Genomic DNA, 18,756 nt, shown 5'->3' on the forward strand with positions numbered 1-18,756 from the left:
GCTAAACAGCCCCAAGAGTTTTAACCTTTCTTCATAGGGAAAGTGTTCCAACCCTTTAATCATTCTAGTTACCCTTTTCTGGACTTTTTCCAATGCTATAATATCCTTTTTGAGGTGTGGTGGCCAGAATTGCACACAGTATTCCAAATGAGACCGCACCATCGATTTATACAGGGGCATTATGATAATTTCCAGCATGGAGTTGGCCTTTTTTATTGCTGTCGCACACTGTCTTAACATTTTCAGTGAGTTATCTACCACGACCCCAAGATCTCTCTTTTGGTCAGTGTCTGCCAGTTCACACCCCATCAACTTGTATTTGTAGCTGGGATTTTTGGCCACAATGTGCATTATTTTGCACTTGGCCACATTGAACCTCATCTGCCACATTGACGCCCACTCACCCAGCCTCAACAGATCCCTTTGGAGTGCCTCACAATCCTCTCTGGTTCTCACCACCTTGAACAATTTAGTGTCATCTGCAAACTTGGCCACTTCACTGCTTAACTTAAAATCATTTATGAACAAGTTAAAGAGCATGGGACCCAGTACTGAGCCCTGCGGCACCCCACTGCTTACCATCCTCCACAGCGAAGACTGCCCATTTATACTCATTCTCTGCTTCCTATTAATTAGCCAGTTTTTGATCCACAAGAGGACCTGTCCTTTTACTCCATGACTCTCAAGCTTACTAAGGAGCCTTTGATGAGGAACTTTATCAAAAGCTTTCTGGAAGTCAACATAAACAAAATCTATTGGGTCTCCTTTGTCCACATGTTTGTTCACCCCCTCAAAGAAATGTAACAGGTTAGTGAGGCAAGATCTCCCCTTACAGAACCCATGCTGAGTCTTCCTCAATAACTCGTGTTCATCAATGTGCCTACTGATTCTGTCCTTGATAATGGTTTCTACCAACTTTCCCGGTATTGAAGTCAGACTGACTGGCGTGTAATTTCCCGGATCTCCTCTGGAACCCTTTTTAAAGATGGGGGTGACATTTGCTACATTCCAGTCCTCAGGAACGGAGGCAGATTTCAATGAAAGATGATCTTTCAGAACTCTTGGATGTATGCCATCCGGACCTGGTGACTTGTTAGTTTTTAATTTGTCTATCAGTTGTAGGACCTCCTTTCTTGTCACATCAATCTGACTCAGGTCTTTCAACACCCCTTCCAAAATAAGTGGTTCTGGAGCAGGCAAACACTTCTCATCTTCCACAGTGAAGACGGAGGCAAAAAATGCATTCAGCTTCTCAGCCATTTCCCTATCCTCCTTCAGTAATCCTTTTTCCCCTTGGTCATCCAAGAGCCCCGCTGCCTCCCTGGCTGGTTTCCTGCTTCTAATATATTTGAAGAAATTTTTATTGTTGGTCTTTATGTTTTTGCAATATGCTCCTCATAGTCCCTTGCCTGCCTGATCACAGTCTTACATTTGATTTGCCACAGCTTATGTTCCCTTTTATTAATCTCACTTGGACTAGCTTTCCACCGCTTAAAGGAGTCCTTCTTACCTTTTACAGCTTCCATTACTTTGTTTGTTAACCATGCAGGCCTTTTCTTATACCTGTTTGTGCCTTTCCTAACTTGTGGTATATATTTTATCTGAGCTTCTAGGATTGTAGTTTTAAATAGCCTCCAAGCTTCCCCAAGGGTATTTACCTTTCCTTTCAGTTTCCTCTTCACACTCCTCATCTCAGAGAATTTATCCCTTTTTAATTTAAACATGGTTGTGCTGGTCTTTTGGGACAACTCTCTATTTATACAAATGGTGAAACCAATAACGTTATGGTTAGGGGTGTGCATTCGGTTCGGCCGAACTGTATACGGAATTGGCCGTAGCCGATTCCCATTGCCGCCTATTATGCGGCAGCCGAATACGGCTCGCCATATACTGCCGAATACCTATTCGGCAGTATACGACTGTCAATGGAAAAGGCGGGAAAGTAGCTTCTGCAGCCTCAGTGGAGCTGCTTGCCTACTTTCCCGCCTTTAGTGGCCTCTTCCCGCCTCTCCCATAGCCTCCCTGGGATCAGGGAGGGGGGGGAGGGGGAAGAGGAGCCCCAGCAGCCAATCCAAAGCATGCATTTGCAAAATGCATTGCAAATGCATGCTTTGCAGGGCTGTTGTGTAGCTGATGGCCCAGCCATCAGCTACATTGTTGTTATTTTGATCTTTTGCTTACTTCGGTATCCAAGTAAGCACTGTTGTCTGGCCAATCAGAGAGCAGTGCTATTTTTTGAAATTGCTCTCTGTAGGGCCAGAGAACCTTTTTAAGGAGTCTTCCTAGCTGGACTCCTCCATTGCTGTGTTGGTTAGGGTGACCATAATGTCTGAAGGCCAGCCAGGGACACCTGGGGGAAGGGGGGGGGGTGCGCGCCGGAAACAGGAAGTGACGTCACTTCCGGTGACATCACTTCCGGCGATGTCACGCCGCCGCCGGAAACAGGAAGTGACGCCACTTCCGGTGACGGCACTTCCGGTGATGTCATGCCGCCGCCGGAAACAGGAAGTGACGCCACTTCCTGTGACGTCACTTCTGGCGATGCCATGCCGCCGCCGGAAACAGGAAGTGACGTCACTTCCGGTGACGGCACTTCCGGCGATGTCATGCCGCCGCCGGAAACAGGAAGTGACGCCACTTCCTGTGACGTCACTTCTGGTGATGTCATGCCACCGCCAGAAACAGGAAGTGACGCCACTTCCTGTGACATCATTTCCCCCACGTCACCTGCCGGAAACGGGAAGTGACATCACTTCCTGTGACATCACTTCCCCCAAATGACATCGTTGTGGGACCCAGGGGGCCGGCGCAGCGGCACGCCGAAGCAGCCTGTCACTAATAACACAGGTCGAGATGCAGGACAGGAACCCGGAAGTGACCGACAGGCTGCGCCGGCCCCCTGGGCCCCACAATGATGGGACCGATGCCACAGGGACGGGCTCGAAACACTCTATAACCCCTCAAAAGAACAGCAGTCTAGCTCGCTTCCCCCGAGCCCTGCCGCCATAAGCCTCAAGGGGGCTCATTTTGCGGCATCTCCCGGCGGGAGAGTGGCACCCGCACGGGACACATATCAAATGAAAGAGGGGGCGCAGGGCTATCAGAAACAGCCGGCGGAGGGAGTCGCGAGACCACCCCACTGGGGGATCCACACCCCGAAAGTGATGAAGGTGGCGCAGATAGAGCCAACAGAGCAAAAAGGACAAAATAAATAGGCTGCATTATGCAGCACAGTTGAGAAAGTGCCTTATCCCATATACTGATGAAGTAAATACAGGATCTGAGAACAAAATTGCACCAGAAGACACAAACACAAAGCTCCCTTACAATGAATCAGTGCTTGGGTCCACCAAAGTCAGTATTGTCCACTCCAGTCACAAACACAAAGCTCCCTTACACTGAATCAGTGCTTGGGTCCACCAAAGTCACTATTGTCTACTCCAGTCACAAACACAAAGCTCCCTTACACTGAATCAGTGCTTGGGTCCACCAAAGTCAGTATTGTCCACTCCAGTCACAAACACAAAGCTCCCTTACACTGAATCAGTGCTTGGGTCCACCAAAGTCAGTACTGTCACATAAGAACATAAGAGAAGCCATGTTGGATCAGGCCACTGGCCCATCCAGTCCAACACTCTGCGTCACATAAGAACATAAGAGAAGCCCTGTTGGATCAGGCCAGTGGCCCATCCAGTCCAACACTCTGCGTCACGTAAGAACATAAGAGAAGCCCTGTTGGATCAGGCCAGTGGCCCATCCAGTCCAACACTCTGCGTCACATAAGAACATAAGAGAAGCCCTGTTGGATCAGGCCAGTGGCCCATTCAGTCCAACACTCTGTGTCACATAAGAACATAAGGAGGGAAGGGGGGAAGGGAGGGAAGGGGGGAAGGGAGGGAGGGAGGGAGGGAGGGAGGGAGGGAGGGAGGGAAGGAAGGAAGGAAGGAAGGAAGGAAGGAAGGAAGGAAGGAAGGAAGGAAGGAAGGAAGGAAGGAAGGAAGGAAGGAAGGAAGGGAGGGAGGGAGGGAGGGAGGGAGGAGGTTGGGAGGGAGGAGGTTGGGAGGGAAGGGAGGGAATGGAAGGAAGGAAGGGAGGAAGGGGGGAAGGGAGGAGGGAGGGAAGAAAGGGAGGGAAGGAAGGAAGAAAGGAAGAAAGGGAGGAGGGAGGGAAGGAAGAAAGGAGGGAAGGGAGGAGGGAGGGAGGGAGGGAGGGAAGGAAGGAAGGAAGGAAGGAAGGAAGGAAGGAAGGAAGGAAGGAAGGAAGGAAGGAAGGAAGGAAGGCCGCCCCCTCCCGCCAGCCCCCCCCCCGCTTTCGGCCCCCACCCTCCCAGCTTACCTTCTTCCAGGGGGGCGGGTGGCGGCCTCTCCTCCCGGCGGCTGGTGCTGCTGGAGAGGCTGGCGGCGGCTGCGGAGGCCGGGGAGGGCCTGCGCTGGTCTCTGGAGGGCCTCCAGGGACCAGTGCCGGCCGCTCCGCAGCCTCCGCTGTTCGGCGCTGGTTGCTGAAGGCCCTCCAGTCTCTGGAGGGCCTCCAGGGACCAGCGGAGGCCGCGGAGAGGCCTCAGCTGTTCGGCGCTGGTCGCTCCGCGGCCTCCGCTGGTCTCTGGAGGGCCTCCAGCGACCAGCGGAGGCCGCGGAGAGGCCTCCGCCACCGCCGCCGGGCCCCGCGCTCGGGCGGGGAAGGCGGCGAGGGAGGGAGGGAGCCTCCCTGCGCACGCGCAGGGATGCTCCCTCCCTCACTCGCCGCCTTTCCCCGCGGCCCACCGCCTCCGGGGCTGGCTAAACCGGGACCTTTAATGGTCCCGGTATAGGCAGCCCGGGAGGCGGGAATTGGTGGCCAGAACCGGGAAAGTCCCGGGAGACCAGGACGGTCTGGCCACCCTAGTGTTGGTGTATGTGGGTTGGTGGTGTGAGAGAGATTGTGCTGCTGCTGGCTGGCCCTTGGCTTCAGCTGCTGCCTGCTGCTCTCTCACTCAGCCTTACCAGACTTCCCTGGAGTAGAGAAGACAAGGTAAGACAGTTTTGGGGTTCTTGTTTTAGTTTTTGTTGGTAAAAGGACTAGAGTCCCTTTATTTGCCCAGATTTGGGTGGGTGAGTACTGGGTGGGTAGCCTATTTGGGGTTGGGGTTAGGTTCTGCTGGGCGTGGGGGCCTGGGGTGGGGGGGTTGCTAATTTGCCCATATCTTAATTTAGTGAGAGGACTTTTAAAAGTGCAGTGTCCTTTTACTTCTCCTGATTTGGGTGGCTTGGATTTCTTGGGGTTAGGGTGAAGGGGTTTTTTTTTGGGGGGGGGGTTGACAAAGTTCCTGTATTGTTAAAAGTTGAGGGTTTTTTTACTGTTTTAAAAGTATTCAGTGCTTGATTTGTTGCTGCTGTGTTGTGCTGCTGCTGTTACTTTTATCTTCAGATTATTGGGGGGGGGGTGCTGTTTGGCCTAATTTTCATTGTTTAAAGGGCCACTTTTGTCCCCCTTTTCCTGGTTCTGGTTTTAGGGGTGGGGGTATCGTTGTTGACTGATTTGGCCTGAGTTTTCTTATTGGTGAAAGGCCACTTTTTAAACACTTGAGTTGCTTGGCCTTTTTTCCTGTTGTCCCTTTTCCTGGTTTGGGGGTGGGGGTGTTGTTGACTTATTTGGCCTGAGCTTTCTTGTTGGTGAAAAGGCCACTTTTTAACACTTGGCCTTTTGTGATTCTGCTGGTTTTGTTTTGGTTTTTTAAAATTACCTCTGGTTGGTGTGGGGGTTGGTGAGGGTGTGTGTGGGCTGGGTCACTTTCTTGTTTTTATAGAGTAGATTGTGTGTTTTGTGGCAGGGAAGCTGGCACCTGGGTGAGAGACCCAGAACCAGCAGGCTTGTTGTGGTTGGCCAGCTCTCCCTGTGTTGTTTGGGGCAGGGCTGGAGAGCTGGCATCTGTAGATTGTGTGTTCTGTAGCAGGGAAGCTGGCACCTGGGTGAGAGACCCAGAGCCAGCAGGCTTGTTGTGGTTGGCCAACTTTCCCCATGTTGTTTGGGGCAGGGCTGGAGAGCTGGCATCTGTAGATTGTGTGTTCTGTGGCAGGGAAGCTGGCACCTGGGTGAGAGACCCAGAACCAGAAGGCTTGTTATGCTTGGCCAGCTCTCCCCGTGTTGTTTGGGGCAGGGCTGGAGAGATGGCATCTGGGTTTGCTGCAGCCAGGTCTGCCTCAAACCCCCTGCCCCCCCCCCCAGTAGCCTCTAATTATACCCTATGTTGCCCTTGATGTCAATGGCCCATAGGGTATAATGATGGAATAGGGGCACCCTCTTTGGGTGCCCCTGGAATGGGATCCCCTGGCCCAATCTTTTTGGGACTTCGGGGTGTTGGAGGGGAGAGTCCCCTGCAGGTCCCCTGCAAATTTGGGGGATCTCCCTCAAACCCCCTCTCCTCCAGGCGGCTTCAAATATACCCTATTTGCCATTGATTTCAATGGCCCCTAGGGTATAATAGGGCTGTATATTCGGAAATAGCCGCGCATCTACCATATATGCGGCTATTCCGAATGTGGTATTCAGCAGTATACGGGGATTCCGAATTTTTTTCCCCCGTATACTTCCGAATCCATGTAATACCAATTTTTTTTTTTTTTGCACACCCCTAGTTATGGTCACTGCTCCCAAGTGGTGCGATCACATTTACATCTCTCACCAAGTCTTGGGCATTACCTAGGACCAAATCCAGGATCACCCCACCCATGGTAGGTTCTGTTACTATCTGCTCCATAGCACAGTCATTGAGAGAATCTAGAAACTCAATTGCTTTCTCTCGACCTGAACACATATTGACCCAATCAATCTGCGGGTAGTTAAAATCACCTATTACGACACAGTTTTTACGCTTAGCCGCTATCTTTAATCCTTCCATCATATTATAATCGTCCTCTATCTTTTGATTTGGTGGGCGATAACAAACCCCCATAGTTAAATTTCCTTTTGAGCCCTCTATTTCGACCCAAAGCATTTCTAGAAGGGAATCTAATTCTTTGACCTCAGTCTTACTGGACTGTATACCCTCTCTGACATACAGAGCCACCCCACCGCCAAGCCTTCTCTCTCTATCTTTTCAATATAACTTATATCCAGGTATCACTGTGTCCCACTGATTCTCCTCATTCCACCAAGTTTCAGAAATTCCCACAATGACAATGTTTTCCCCAACACTAAACATTCCAACGCCCCAATTTTACTTCGAACACTTCTAGCATTTGTATACAAACATCTATCATTTGCCAGGCAAGTTAAGCCCGCAGCCTTCCTCCTGCCGCCTCGAGACTTTGGCAGACACTCCATACTGTTTGTCACCATCTCAGTGGACAACTCTGATCCATTACCCAGTAGAAAAGTAACAGCTAACCCTTCATCTCTTTGAGATGAGTCCTCTCGAACCAGAGACATTTCATCTCCTGTCGGCTTTCCCCCAAGATTTAGTTTAAAAACTGCTCTGCCACCTTTTTGATTTTAAGCGCCAGCAGCCTGGTTCCATCTGGGGACAAGTGGAGACCGTCTCTTTTGTACAGCTCCCGCTTGTTCCAGAAAGCATCCCAGTGCCTAACAAACTTAAACCCTTCCTCCTTACACCATCGTCTCATCCACACATTGAGACTTCCAATTTGTGCCTGTCTCTCCAGCCCTGCACGTGGAACAGGTAGCACTTCTGAGAAGGCTACCTTGGAGATCCTGGCCTTAAGTCTCCTGCTTAGCAGCCTAAATTTTTCCTCCAGGACCCCATGACTGCATTTCCCCACATCGTTGGTGCCAACATGCACCACGATCACTGGCTCCTCCCCAGCACAGTCTATCAGCCTATCTACTACAAGCGTAATGTCCATTACCTTCACACCAGGCAGGCAAGTCACCATACGGTCAGTATGCGGTTTTGCCACCCAGCTGTCTACTTGCCTAAGTATCGAATCACCAACTACCAAGACCCCCTCTCTCCCTGCCCAGGGATGGTTCCTTGGCACGAAAGGATTCCCCCTCACCAACTGAAGAAGAGGTCCCTTCTGAGGGTGCATTCCCCTTATCCTCAGCACGGTGCCGTGTTCCCTCTCGACCCTCATGCTCCCTGACAGCAACGGGACTGCCATGTTCGGAGCGGGGCTCATCTAATACGCCCCCGAGAGTCTTCCCTGAGTGCCTAACTGACTGTCTCCGCTTCTCCAGGTCAGTCACCTCGGCCTCAAAAGTACGAACTCATTCCCTGAGGATCAGGAGCTCCTTGTATTAAGCACGCACCCAAGACTTCTGTCCTGTGGGCAGATAGTCATACATGTGACACTCAGTGCAAAACACTGGAAAGCTCCCACTCCCCTGCTGGCATTCTACCTTCATGATAGCTTTTAAAAAAATATATATACAGTCCCCTTTAAATCCTGTTTGTTTATGTGGCTCCCCTTCTGGAGGGTCAACTTACCTTATTGGGAACACAAGGAAAATAGGGATCTGGGTTCCTGGTCCTTACACAGCCCCCAGGCTAAGAGCCACAGGCCAAAAGCCCTTTAGCTCTTGCCCTTCGGCTCGTGCCTCTGGCAAGGCTCAGCTTAATAATGCAAAGAGGGTGGGGAACACAGCCATTCCTAATCAATCAGCAACAATCACCTTCTATCACCTTCACCTTCAGCCCACTCAAACCAAACAGACAGCAGCTCCCCAGCAACCGCAAACTCAGAATTTGCAGCAGTCACACGAACTTAGAAATTCTCAGCAACTTCCCCAGCCGCTTAGCCAAACCTCACCCTTTTATCACTTCTTCTCTGCTCTCTCTCAGAGCTTCTCTGCTCTTTCTCTGCAACAAAGAGGAATGAATATTGTTGGTGTAACTGGGATTCCTTGTGCACAGGGCAAAAGATGTCAATAAGTCTTAAAATCCACTAAAAGAAGCTAGTTGTGACTAACCTCAGTTTCATTGCTCTAATTACCTGGGATGGGACATATGTCTACAAGTGCCAGAGACCAAGTTCCACGGAACAAGTGGTCTTTGCTTCTAAATAAATATGTTTAAGACTGTGCTGCACACAGGTCTATGAAAGGGGATGGACTATCACACATACTGCAATAATTAACTGAGATTTTATCTTAACGTCTTAAAGGACACACGCAGAGTTTTAAATTGGTTAAACCTAACCTTGAAACCACAGTTAGTTTATCTAATCTGTATAAACTTGACACAACTTCCCAAAAAAATTTAGTGGCTTTTATGTCATAACAGAAACAAAAAAGGATACGGAATACAAATGTTACAGTACCTAAAATGTACATAGTATGCTGTCAAACAGTAAAATGCAGCTTATTGTACTAAGACAATGAATCACTCTATGCTAAGGAACCATTTAACCTTTGGATTCTTACATGTCTTGCTTTTGCAGAAGACATTTCATTAACATGTCAGCTCTGTATCAAGTAAAGTCAGATTCACTTGACTGCAGAGTTATCAGAGCAATAAATTATTAAAACTTCCTTCTGCTATAATTATGTCTTTCCAAACCAAATCTTGGAAATGACTAAAGCAATATGACACAATGGCAGTTTGGCCTTTTAGCCTTGCTACATGTTGCTCTTTAGAAACGAGGATTTTTTGCTGAAAATGTGACTGGCTGAATCCTGAAAAAGTCTGTGGTGGTTCAGCTTCACAAGAAAGCAAATGCTGAGGGACATATTAATCTTTAATACTGCCTGGAATACATATTGCATCCCAATAAGAACACTACATCTACAATGACACAAGAAGTTCTTCCTAAAATGCAACAGATATGTTCTTAGAATTAACACCCTACCCACATTCTTCAGAAAGTGATCCTTAAAGGAAAAATCACCATTAAAAAAACCCAAACCTGTATCATTGTGCACTATTTGAGGTTTCTAATAAAAGCAGTCATGTTAGCATAAAAAGAGTGAAACGACAGTTAAATTATTTGTTTCACAAGTTTTCTCGGACATGTTCATTGTGGCTGCATGTGATTCCTGAAAGTGCTTTGCATTGTAAAATCACAATTTCTCTCACAACCCTTTACCATAGCTTATAATGTTAAAAATATTCTTACCTAGAACATCCCTGCCATGCTCAGGAACCAGCACTTTCCATTTGCTTTCTTCAGGATCACTAAAGTCAATGTTAATTAATCGATAATTTGCAGCATGACGATTCGTCTTGAAAGTGAACATAGTCCCCTCATTGGTGACATAATCATATTCTGCATCAAAGTTGTCTATCAGTTTCACCCACTGAAGAATACCTATTAAGACAAAAATAAATTATTTTTCACTCTTTTAAAAAAAAAACCCTGTATGATTAAGAGATCCAATGGAAAAGTTCTTTTGTGTATCACAGTTGCAGTGGTCAGGACTGATTCTATGGCACCTCACAGAGTTTTAATTTTTAGCAGACCTATTAGCCATACACCAGAAAAATCAACCTGCAGCTGTGAAGAGGCATGTCCCCTTCACAGTGTTTATCCCCAGTGTTCTTTGAGGTCTTTTGCGTTCCTCCATACAAAATAAATGTTTTTTCTCCATGAAGAAAATGAGCAAATCATGATGGAGACTTGGCTAAAATCCGCCCCCCCCCCAACATTTAGCTTTCTGTGCCTTCTACCTGCAATTCTAAACCATTAGCTAAACAAACAGCAAATCCTCACTATATGTTCATAAACCACTTATAAAGCTTATTTTCTAGGCATAGGTTCCATTTACTTTTAACAGTGAGTGCTTTTTCTCTTTAGTTTGCCAAGAGGAGCTTAAAACCTAATAATCCTGAGCCATTCACTCTCTGCCTCTCAGAGCGGTATGGAGAAGGAATGATTGACAGGTTTTAAATGGGAGACAAATAGGTATGTGATGCATATCTACTTGGTTTGAACAGATTTTTAAAAGCTTCATGACTGATGGAATGGTTCTATTAATTACATTGTTAAAAGTTAACCTCTTTAATGTAATGGGTGACTCAGTCTCGTAATAAGTTTTCTATAAAGCAATCACTGCGGAGATGAATGGACACATTGATAATTCCATAAATTCATTTTATATATACTTAAACATATTTGTGGGAGCTAACTATTGAGTAATGCATTGTTTAGTAAATTATGTTTCCCATGCTACACCATGTGATTCATACTCCCACTGTGTAAAAGCAGGTAGGACCTGAAGTTCAGATTCAGAATGGGTCCTAACATCAAGGAAGGGGGAATAAAAAGCAAGGGATACAGCACTGAAAACAAACAGCAAATATTCATGATTAACAGAAAATGAGCATTAATATTCATGTAAGAAATCTTTGAAAAACCCAGAACTGCTAGCTAGGATGCAGTCTAGCATACTCATTGATGGTGCTGGGTGTCAAGCATTAGATTTCAAAATAACCAGTCCTTGGGTTTTGAAACAAAGTTTGGTTTATTGATAATCCATGTGGCTCAATTGAGCTAGGTATTGGAACTGATACTTAGTAACAACAGAATACATGCTTTAAAATGGCACATCCAAGGTTCTATAAACAATTCTACATTCACATGTGAAATTCACACTCTAACTTCCTTATCTCTATTGCGGTTGGCGCATCCTGGGTCCAGGCCTCGCTGGGCCTGGGAATGAGTCCCAGGAGGTCTTATCTTCAAAGAGGACATTCCTGCATTTGTTAGTAAAAGCGAAAGAAGCAATGGAGGGGGTTAGTAACAATCTAATTCATGGTTAGCAACAATTCTATGATCTGACAATTATAACAACTAGAAAATTCACAATGCTTGACACTGGGGTGCCGGCATAATGCCAGTGCCCCAGGCAGGGCGCCATCCCCACCCTGCTGCCCATACTTCACCTCCCCGGTGGCACGGCTCCTGGGCCTCAGAGTGTCCACCTCTGCTGCTGGGCCACCAGCACTCTGCCTCCCAGCTTCTGGAAGCTTCCATGAGTCGCAACCCAGGCAGCCACCTAAGGCTGCCTAATGGATATGCTGGCCCTGAGCATACTGTAAGAGTACATGTAAGAATGGGCAGACAGGATGTACTCTTCAGAAAACTATATATAAACTTCCTTTGGCATCTTGGTCTTTAAAACATATGAGCAGCATATAGCTAAGGACTGCACTGCTGGTCCAGTACTAATTCAGTATTGTATACTCCAGAGGCAGTGGCTCTGAGGATCTCAGACCAAGACATCTACTACCAAAAATTCCTTTACCTTTAGATGCCAGGGATTGAACCTGGTACCTTTAGCACATAGTTTTTGCTATAGCACTGAACCATGCTCCTTTTTATTAAGACCTATGCACAATCATAGTTTATTCAGCAAGAGCTTACTGAATAACAAAATCTAATGAAGGTCACATTGCAGTATCACAGGAACTCTTTGTGACACCCTACTGGCTATATACTTTAAGCAACTTTCATTCAGAAAGAAAAACTGTGTTTATATTCAGAGAAGGCCTCTTTTTAATGGTCAAAATGCAAGGCATTTTAATAGGTGTGATTGGCACAGAAATGCTGCACACAGCTCTTTTTCATCGCCACCTTCTTGCACTCTATTGCAGCTTAATATGGAACATAACAATTAGTACTGACACTTGCAAATATGCAAAAGTAATAATTAACCTTAAACCATCAATCAGCACTTTTTAAATTTCAGAGTGTTGTGCATGACAGAAAATAGCTTAATTGCTTGGACTTGGAAAAGATGGAAATGGGAATTCTATGTTGCAGCTCACCCCCCACCCCGTTAAAGATATACAAGCCATTTGAAATTCAGGCTTAAATTTTTCCATCACTATATGGAAGTGTATAGAAGCAAAATGTATTACTATTATTTGACATTAAGCTGCTAATTATAAAGATGTCTTATTTATTTCATTTGATTTTTAAACCACCCTCCCCCACAGGACAGGGCTCAGGACACTGAACATCAAAATAATAATCAAAAATACATTAAAAGGTTAAAATCACTGAAAATAGTAATATCAAAGACAATAAAGCTGCCAGGTAAGTCACTGCCTTGCGGGGGGGGGAGTGTATTTTTATGTGTGAGTGTGTGTATGTGTGCACCTGGAAGTCATGGAGACCTCTGATGATTGACTGCTGCTGGAGGGGCATGGAGAATATTCAGAGAAGTGGCTGAATAAATCCTGGCCCTGCCTCCAGCTCTGGTATTCCAAGGAGGTCTCTCATTCAAGCACTTGCAAGAGTTGACCCTGCTTAGCATCCGAGATTGGATGAGATTCGACTTGTCTGGGCTATCCAGGTCAGGGTCCTCTAGTAAGCTCTTATCAGCAGAGTGTAGTTCCCTTCGGTAAGTATACCAGGAGAGACAGTTCTAAAGATACGTGGGTCCCTGACCCTACAGAGCCTTAAAGGTTAGTATCATAACCTTGAACCTGATCTGGTACTCCACTGGAATCTAGTGCAGCTCATGAAGCTGGGATGGATGTGAGCAATGTGCAGGGTCTCCATGAGGACTTGCAGTGCTGCATTTTGGATCAGCAGGAGTTTCTGGATCAAATACAGGGATAGTACAGTGAGTTACAGTAATCCAATTTGAAGGTAACTGTCGCATGGGTTACAATAGCTAATTCGGGGCAAGACAAATATCAAGCCAGTTGCCTAGAAGAATCCCAGCTTGGCAACATTTGGGATCTGGGACTCCATGGATAAGGAGGTGTCCAGAATCATACCCAGGCTCTTGACAGTTGACGGTGTCAATGGCAAACCATCAAGAGCCGGGAGGCAGCACCCCACCCCTAAATTCCCCCTTCCCAGCTACAGAACCTCTGTCTTAGTTGGATTCAGTCTCAGACGGCTCTGCTTCAACCATCCCACCACAGCCTCCAGACCCTCAGCCAAATTTGCTGGGGTGGAATCTGCCCATCAACAGATATAGCTGGGTGTAATCATTGTACTGGTGGCAATCAGGTCCAAAACTCCATACCAGTTGGGCAAGGGGGTGCATGTAGATGTCAATAACATTGGAGGGAGGATTATAAGGCAAAATAGCCCTCACAGATCCTTAGAATCATAGAGCTGGAAGGGACCTCCAGGGTCATCTGGTCCAACCCCCTGCGCAATGCAGGAAACTCACAAATAACTCCCCCTAAATTCACAGGATCTTCATTGCCTTCTTAAGTGAAAACGCAGAATGGAATATTTTGCTGCTGTGCATAAAAAAGCCACAAGTTTTTCTTCATTTTGTCAGAATTTCAACTGTGTTTCCTCTTGTTGTGCATAAAAAAGCCTACATTCTCAGGGCTAGAGGAGGTGGGAAGCGAGAATGGACTCCTGTGATCAAGACTAAGTCATAACAAAGAACATAAGAAGATAATTACTAACCACAGCAACATGAAAACAAAAGGCTATTGAATAAATTAACTACTATAGTAATGTCAGTTCTGGAAAACTGCAATTTGTAACTTTTAATCACTCTTGTAACATGGTAGATGACAAGGTTATAATGATTAGAAGTAGGGTCCTTTTTGTTCAATGGGCGTGCAGGATCTAGATGACTGGAGTTTGGAAGAATACATTTGATATAGGAGAATTTATTTATTTATTTTATTACATTTATATCCCGTCCTTCCCTGATGGGCTCAAAGCGGCTAACAACAATAAAAACATAGTGCTAAAATAAAATCACAATAAAAACATTAAACATTTCATATAATTTTATACAATTTAAAACAATCCTTCCAGTTTCAGTTTCATTCCCTAGAGTCCAAGATGGCATGGTTAGAAGCATATGCCTCAGCATGTCACTGGATCATGCCGCCTTGCAGTGCTACATACTGGGAGGGACCCCCACTGAGCATCAAAGATCTGTTCTACACTTTATTATGCAAAGATCCTCACTCTTAGACATGTACATACAAGCTGCTGCAGTGTTTTAGGATGGGTGGTTTAGGATATTAATCCCACACTAGCATTATTAGAGGAATGGAGCAAGATATCTCTGACCTTCTGTTAATGCCTTGCACTGAGAAACACAGCTTTCTGAAATCTCTTCTTCCCAAATCACATTTAGATACTGGGCAAATGTAATACGGATCAACAAGGGGCCACTGCTAGAGGGTATCTGATCTACTCTTACCTTGGGTAGGAAGGGTCTTTCTGCTCCAGAATATTATCCCTCCCTAGAAATCTGTATCCGCTCCAGGGGTCCCAGTAGTGGGTTCCCACAGTTTGAGAACCAATGTGCTAGTCGGATTCAAAGCAAAATTTTCCTTTCCCAATAACAGGGTACTTAAATTTGCAGACACTCTCATTTACCCCCCTGTGTTTGGAGAGAAGCTTTAACCCCCGGCCCCCATTTACAGCAATGTTCCTGTGCCACTGATAAACAAGCACAATGAAAGGAAAGCCTTGGGAAAGAGCTTCTCAGAACATTAAACAGACAAGTTATTCTGCTTGAGAGGAGAAATTATTCCCCAGGTACCTTAGAAAGCTGCTAAATACTCCCTCTCAATCTACTAAGAATGCTTTACAGAAGGGAAGAAAAGAAAATCAGAGGACAAGTCACCTATGAGGAGTAGGGAGAGCTGGAGGAAACTGTAGGGCCTCAGCACTCCCTCAGCAATCAGAAGCTTGGCTCAAAGCAGATAACTGGCAGGCAGCGGATAAAGACTCGGAATGCAGAAACATAAATAGATCCCAAATGTGTATGTAGAGCCTACTGTAAAGTGAGATGATGGATTTATGCTCCCTTGTCTTCAGGGGACATGTTCACAAGTGGCATGTGTGGGGACTTAGTGGCAAAAGCAATTTCAGGATGTATCTTATACTGTCAATGGGTATCAGCTCTTCAAAGTTTCAGGCAAACACAGTGTAAATTCACTTTGGTTTCAATCCTGATACACATCAATTAACTCAGAATTAACCCAGAGCAGAGCAGCGGTTACAGCGTCAGATCAGGATTCAGGAGACCCTTTCTGACACAGAAGCTTGCTGGGTGACTTTGGGCCAGTCCCTCCACCAGCCTAACCTATTGCATAGGGTTGCTGCGAGAATAAGATGGTGGAAAAGAGAACAATGTATATCACTTTGTGTCTCCATCGGCGAAAAAGGCAGGGTATAGAGGAAATAAAGACAAACATTCTTCCATATTTAAAGAAATAAAGTCTAATGGCCACAGTCTTGATGAATATAATAGATTTAATTGTCTTGTTCTTTTTCTTGCAAACATACAGAATTTTTTTAGAAAAATCTAAAATGTACCACATCATTACAGACAGCAAATAGATAAGACAAAGTCTAACCTCAGGAGCCAAACCCATTTTCTTCCAGAGACAGAGTGAGTTAACTTCAAACTGATCCACAGGCAACGAGGACATCAAAAAGCAGTGAATGTACAAGGCACAGCTGCCTCTTCTCTACAGCAGAACTAATAACATGTCACACTTGCCTACAGACTTTAATGACAGCAGCCCTTGCCTCTTAACTTACAATCTAAAAGGCAAAAAATAAAAATAAAAATGGAGAGTACTGCATGGCAGACCGTGATATACAAAGACAGCAATAATGGCAACAAGAGCAAGCAACAACCCAAATGCAGAGTGTGCTGGAGAAAATGAAAATCAGAATGGAAAATAACTTTAGAACATCAAAGGAACTGAACGGTCCATTTGCTGTGTGCGTGTAAGTAATTTAAACTCTTATAAAAAACTGCTTCCTTCCCAAGGGTTTCTTCTCACTTCCATCATAACATTCTCTAGCATAGCGGAGGGAACCCAGGAGATGCCAGGCTATCCATAATATTTTACCTTCAATATTCAAGATCTGACCTCCACATGTTTACTTATACATTTTATGTGAATATGTATATGATTTCTTATTCATATCATGTTTGATATTTTATGTATTCTAACGGCAGAAGAGGAATGACTGAGGATACTCTCTTGGCATTCTGCATTCATATCCTATAGATATAAAAGCCATTTTGTCTTGGCAAAATGGAGCTCTCCCATTGGTTAGGGATGCGCTCCATCAACCTTCGGCTGTCAAACCATCAATCAAGAGCACTTGTGTGCCATTGGTTGAGGTCACTCCTCTATCCCACCCAAGTGGCTGTTGCTAGTCAGCAAAGCTGATTCTGTCAGTAAAAGGCAACCAACCTTGGTTCTGGCAGTTTCCGGCTCTCCCTGCTCTCCTTTTGGCTGAGCTGCCTATCACACTGCTTCACAGAGGAGAGAAAGAAACCCTACCCTCAATTGGCTGAGGGAGAGAAGAGGAGGTAAAGAGCCGGAGAAAGCCTTCCCTCAATTGGCTGAGAGAGAAGGAAAAAAGCCAGAGAAATTCTTCCCTTGATTGGCTGAGGGTTCCCCCCTATCCTCCTCTGGAAGGGAAACAGCCAGAGGCAGGGGGGGAAATGGCATCCTGTAGCAGCAGACCAGATACACAGAGAGAGATAGGGAGAGAAAGCGAGAGACAGAGAGAGATTGAAGTCCTGTGCTTAAGACCAACAACATCATCACAGAGAGTGTTGCTCTGAAAAGTATCACTAAAAGCCTCTGAAGGAGAACTCACTGGGGCCACTCCTGACTATGGCTGCCAGCTCCAAGGTCAGTGGAAAATTCCTGGATATTCTGTGGTAGAGTTTGAGGAGGGCATAGGAGTTAGGGCTTCAGAGTGGCATCTGCTTCAGGTTCTTGCTGTGGAAGCTGACTGGGTGATTTCAGACACAGCCTTTCAGCCTAACCTACCTCACAGGGTTGTTGTTCAGATCAAAGGAGGGGAGAGAATGATGTAAGCTGCTTTGATTCCCCCCCACTATGGAGTAAGACTGTCTTTCTCCTATGTTGAGGCTTTCCTATGTTGAGGCTGCAGGGAGGGATGGAAAGCAAAAGCAAAAAAGTCAGAGGAGCAGATGAAGGGAAGAAAATAGAGTTGCTAACTCCAGGTTAAGAAATTCCTGGAGATTTAAGGGGTGGAGCCAGGAAATGCTGGGTTTGAGGAGGGGTGGGACCTCAGACAGGTACAATGTCATACATTCCACCCTCCAAACCAGCCATTTCCTCCTGGGAAAGCACTGCTGCCAATCTCCAGGTGACAGCTGGAGATCATTCAGAATTGCAATTGCTTTCCAGATGGCAGAGATCAGCTCCCCTTGAGGTAGGGGGAGGAATGAATGCCTTCACTTGAGTGGATGGAAAGACAGCAAGGGTGGAGGGGGCACTTGCCCAGAGCCTGTTTCTAGAGTCCACTGTATTTTTCTCTACAACGGGCCTTATTGTTAGTATATGCATATTTCATATATCATGAGAAAGAGCCTCACATAACAGCAACCCTTTTGAAACAACAGGGATAATTCAGACAGGTGGAAGAATGAGATCATGGTGGCAAACTTCTAGTGTGTGCCTTCATTGTAAAGCATGAAGAGGTCTTACATACAGCTATGAAAAATGGAGCATTCCCACTTGAGAGAGCCTTGTATGTGCATACAGGTACCTTTCTTCAAATGCATATCAAGGAGGAGCTCACTTCCATTTTCTTTCATTATCTCCCCAAAAACTGTAAGAAAAGTGTTGTCATATGTACACTAAATAAAATATAATTTGCCATACTTTGTTGTATTGCTGTGACTTTCCTTTTGCTCTAGTCACCTTTCTGTACCTCTAGCTCTATGATGTTATTGCACAGGCAATACTAGGTCTGCATGCCAACATGCCAAGCTCAAGTCTCCTATCCTGATGACACAGCCCTCACACTCACAGAGCATGGCTTGCAGTGCCCTTCTTTGAGATCAGCACTGCTTTTCCATATGAAAGAATAACTATGGTTCAAA

At 45.8% G+C, this 18,756-nt stretch overlaps 1 protein-coding gene across 1 annotated transcript in view; it reads right to left on the reverse strand.

The window, feature by feature from the left end:
- The window catches only part of PREP (prolyl endopeptidase), a 129,710-nt gene that overhangs the window by 62,791 nt on the left and 48,163 nt on the right, over positions 1 to 18,756 (reverse strand). Inside the window, exon 8 of the mRNA XM_060237585.1 lies at positions 10,050 to 10,241. Coding sequence (XP_060093568.1) covers positions 10,050 to 10,241 — 192 coding nt within the window. The remainder of the gene's footprint in view (positions 1 to 10,049; positions 10,242 to 18,756) is intronic.

Source organism: Heteronotia binoei, chromosome 1 (genome assembly GCF_032191835.1).
Source record: "Heteronotia binoei isolate CCM8104 ecotype False Entrance Well chromosome 1, APGP_CSIRO_Hbin_v1, whole genome shotgun sequence".
Classification (NCBI taxonomy): Eukaryota; Metazoa; Chordata; class Lepidosauria; order Squamata; family Gekkonidae; genus Heteronotia; species Heteronotia binoei.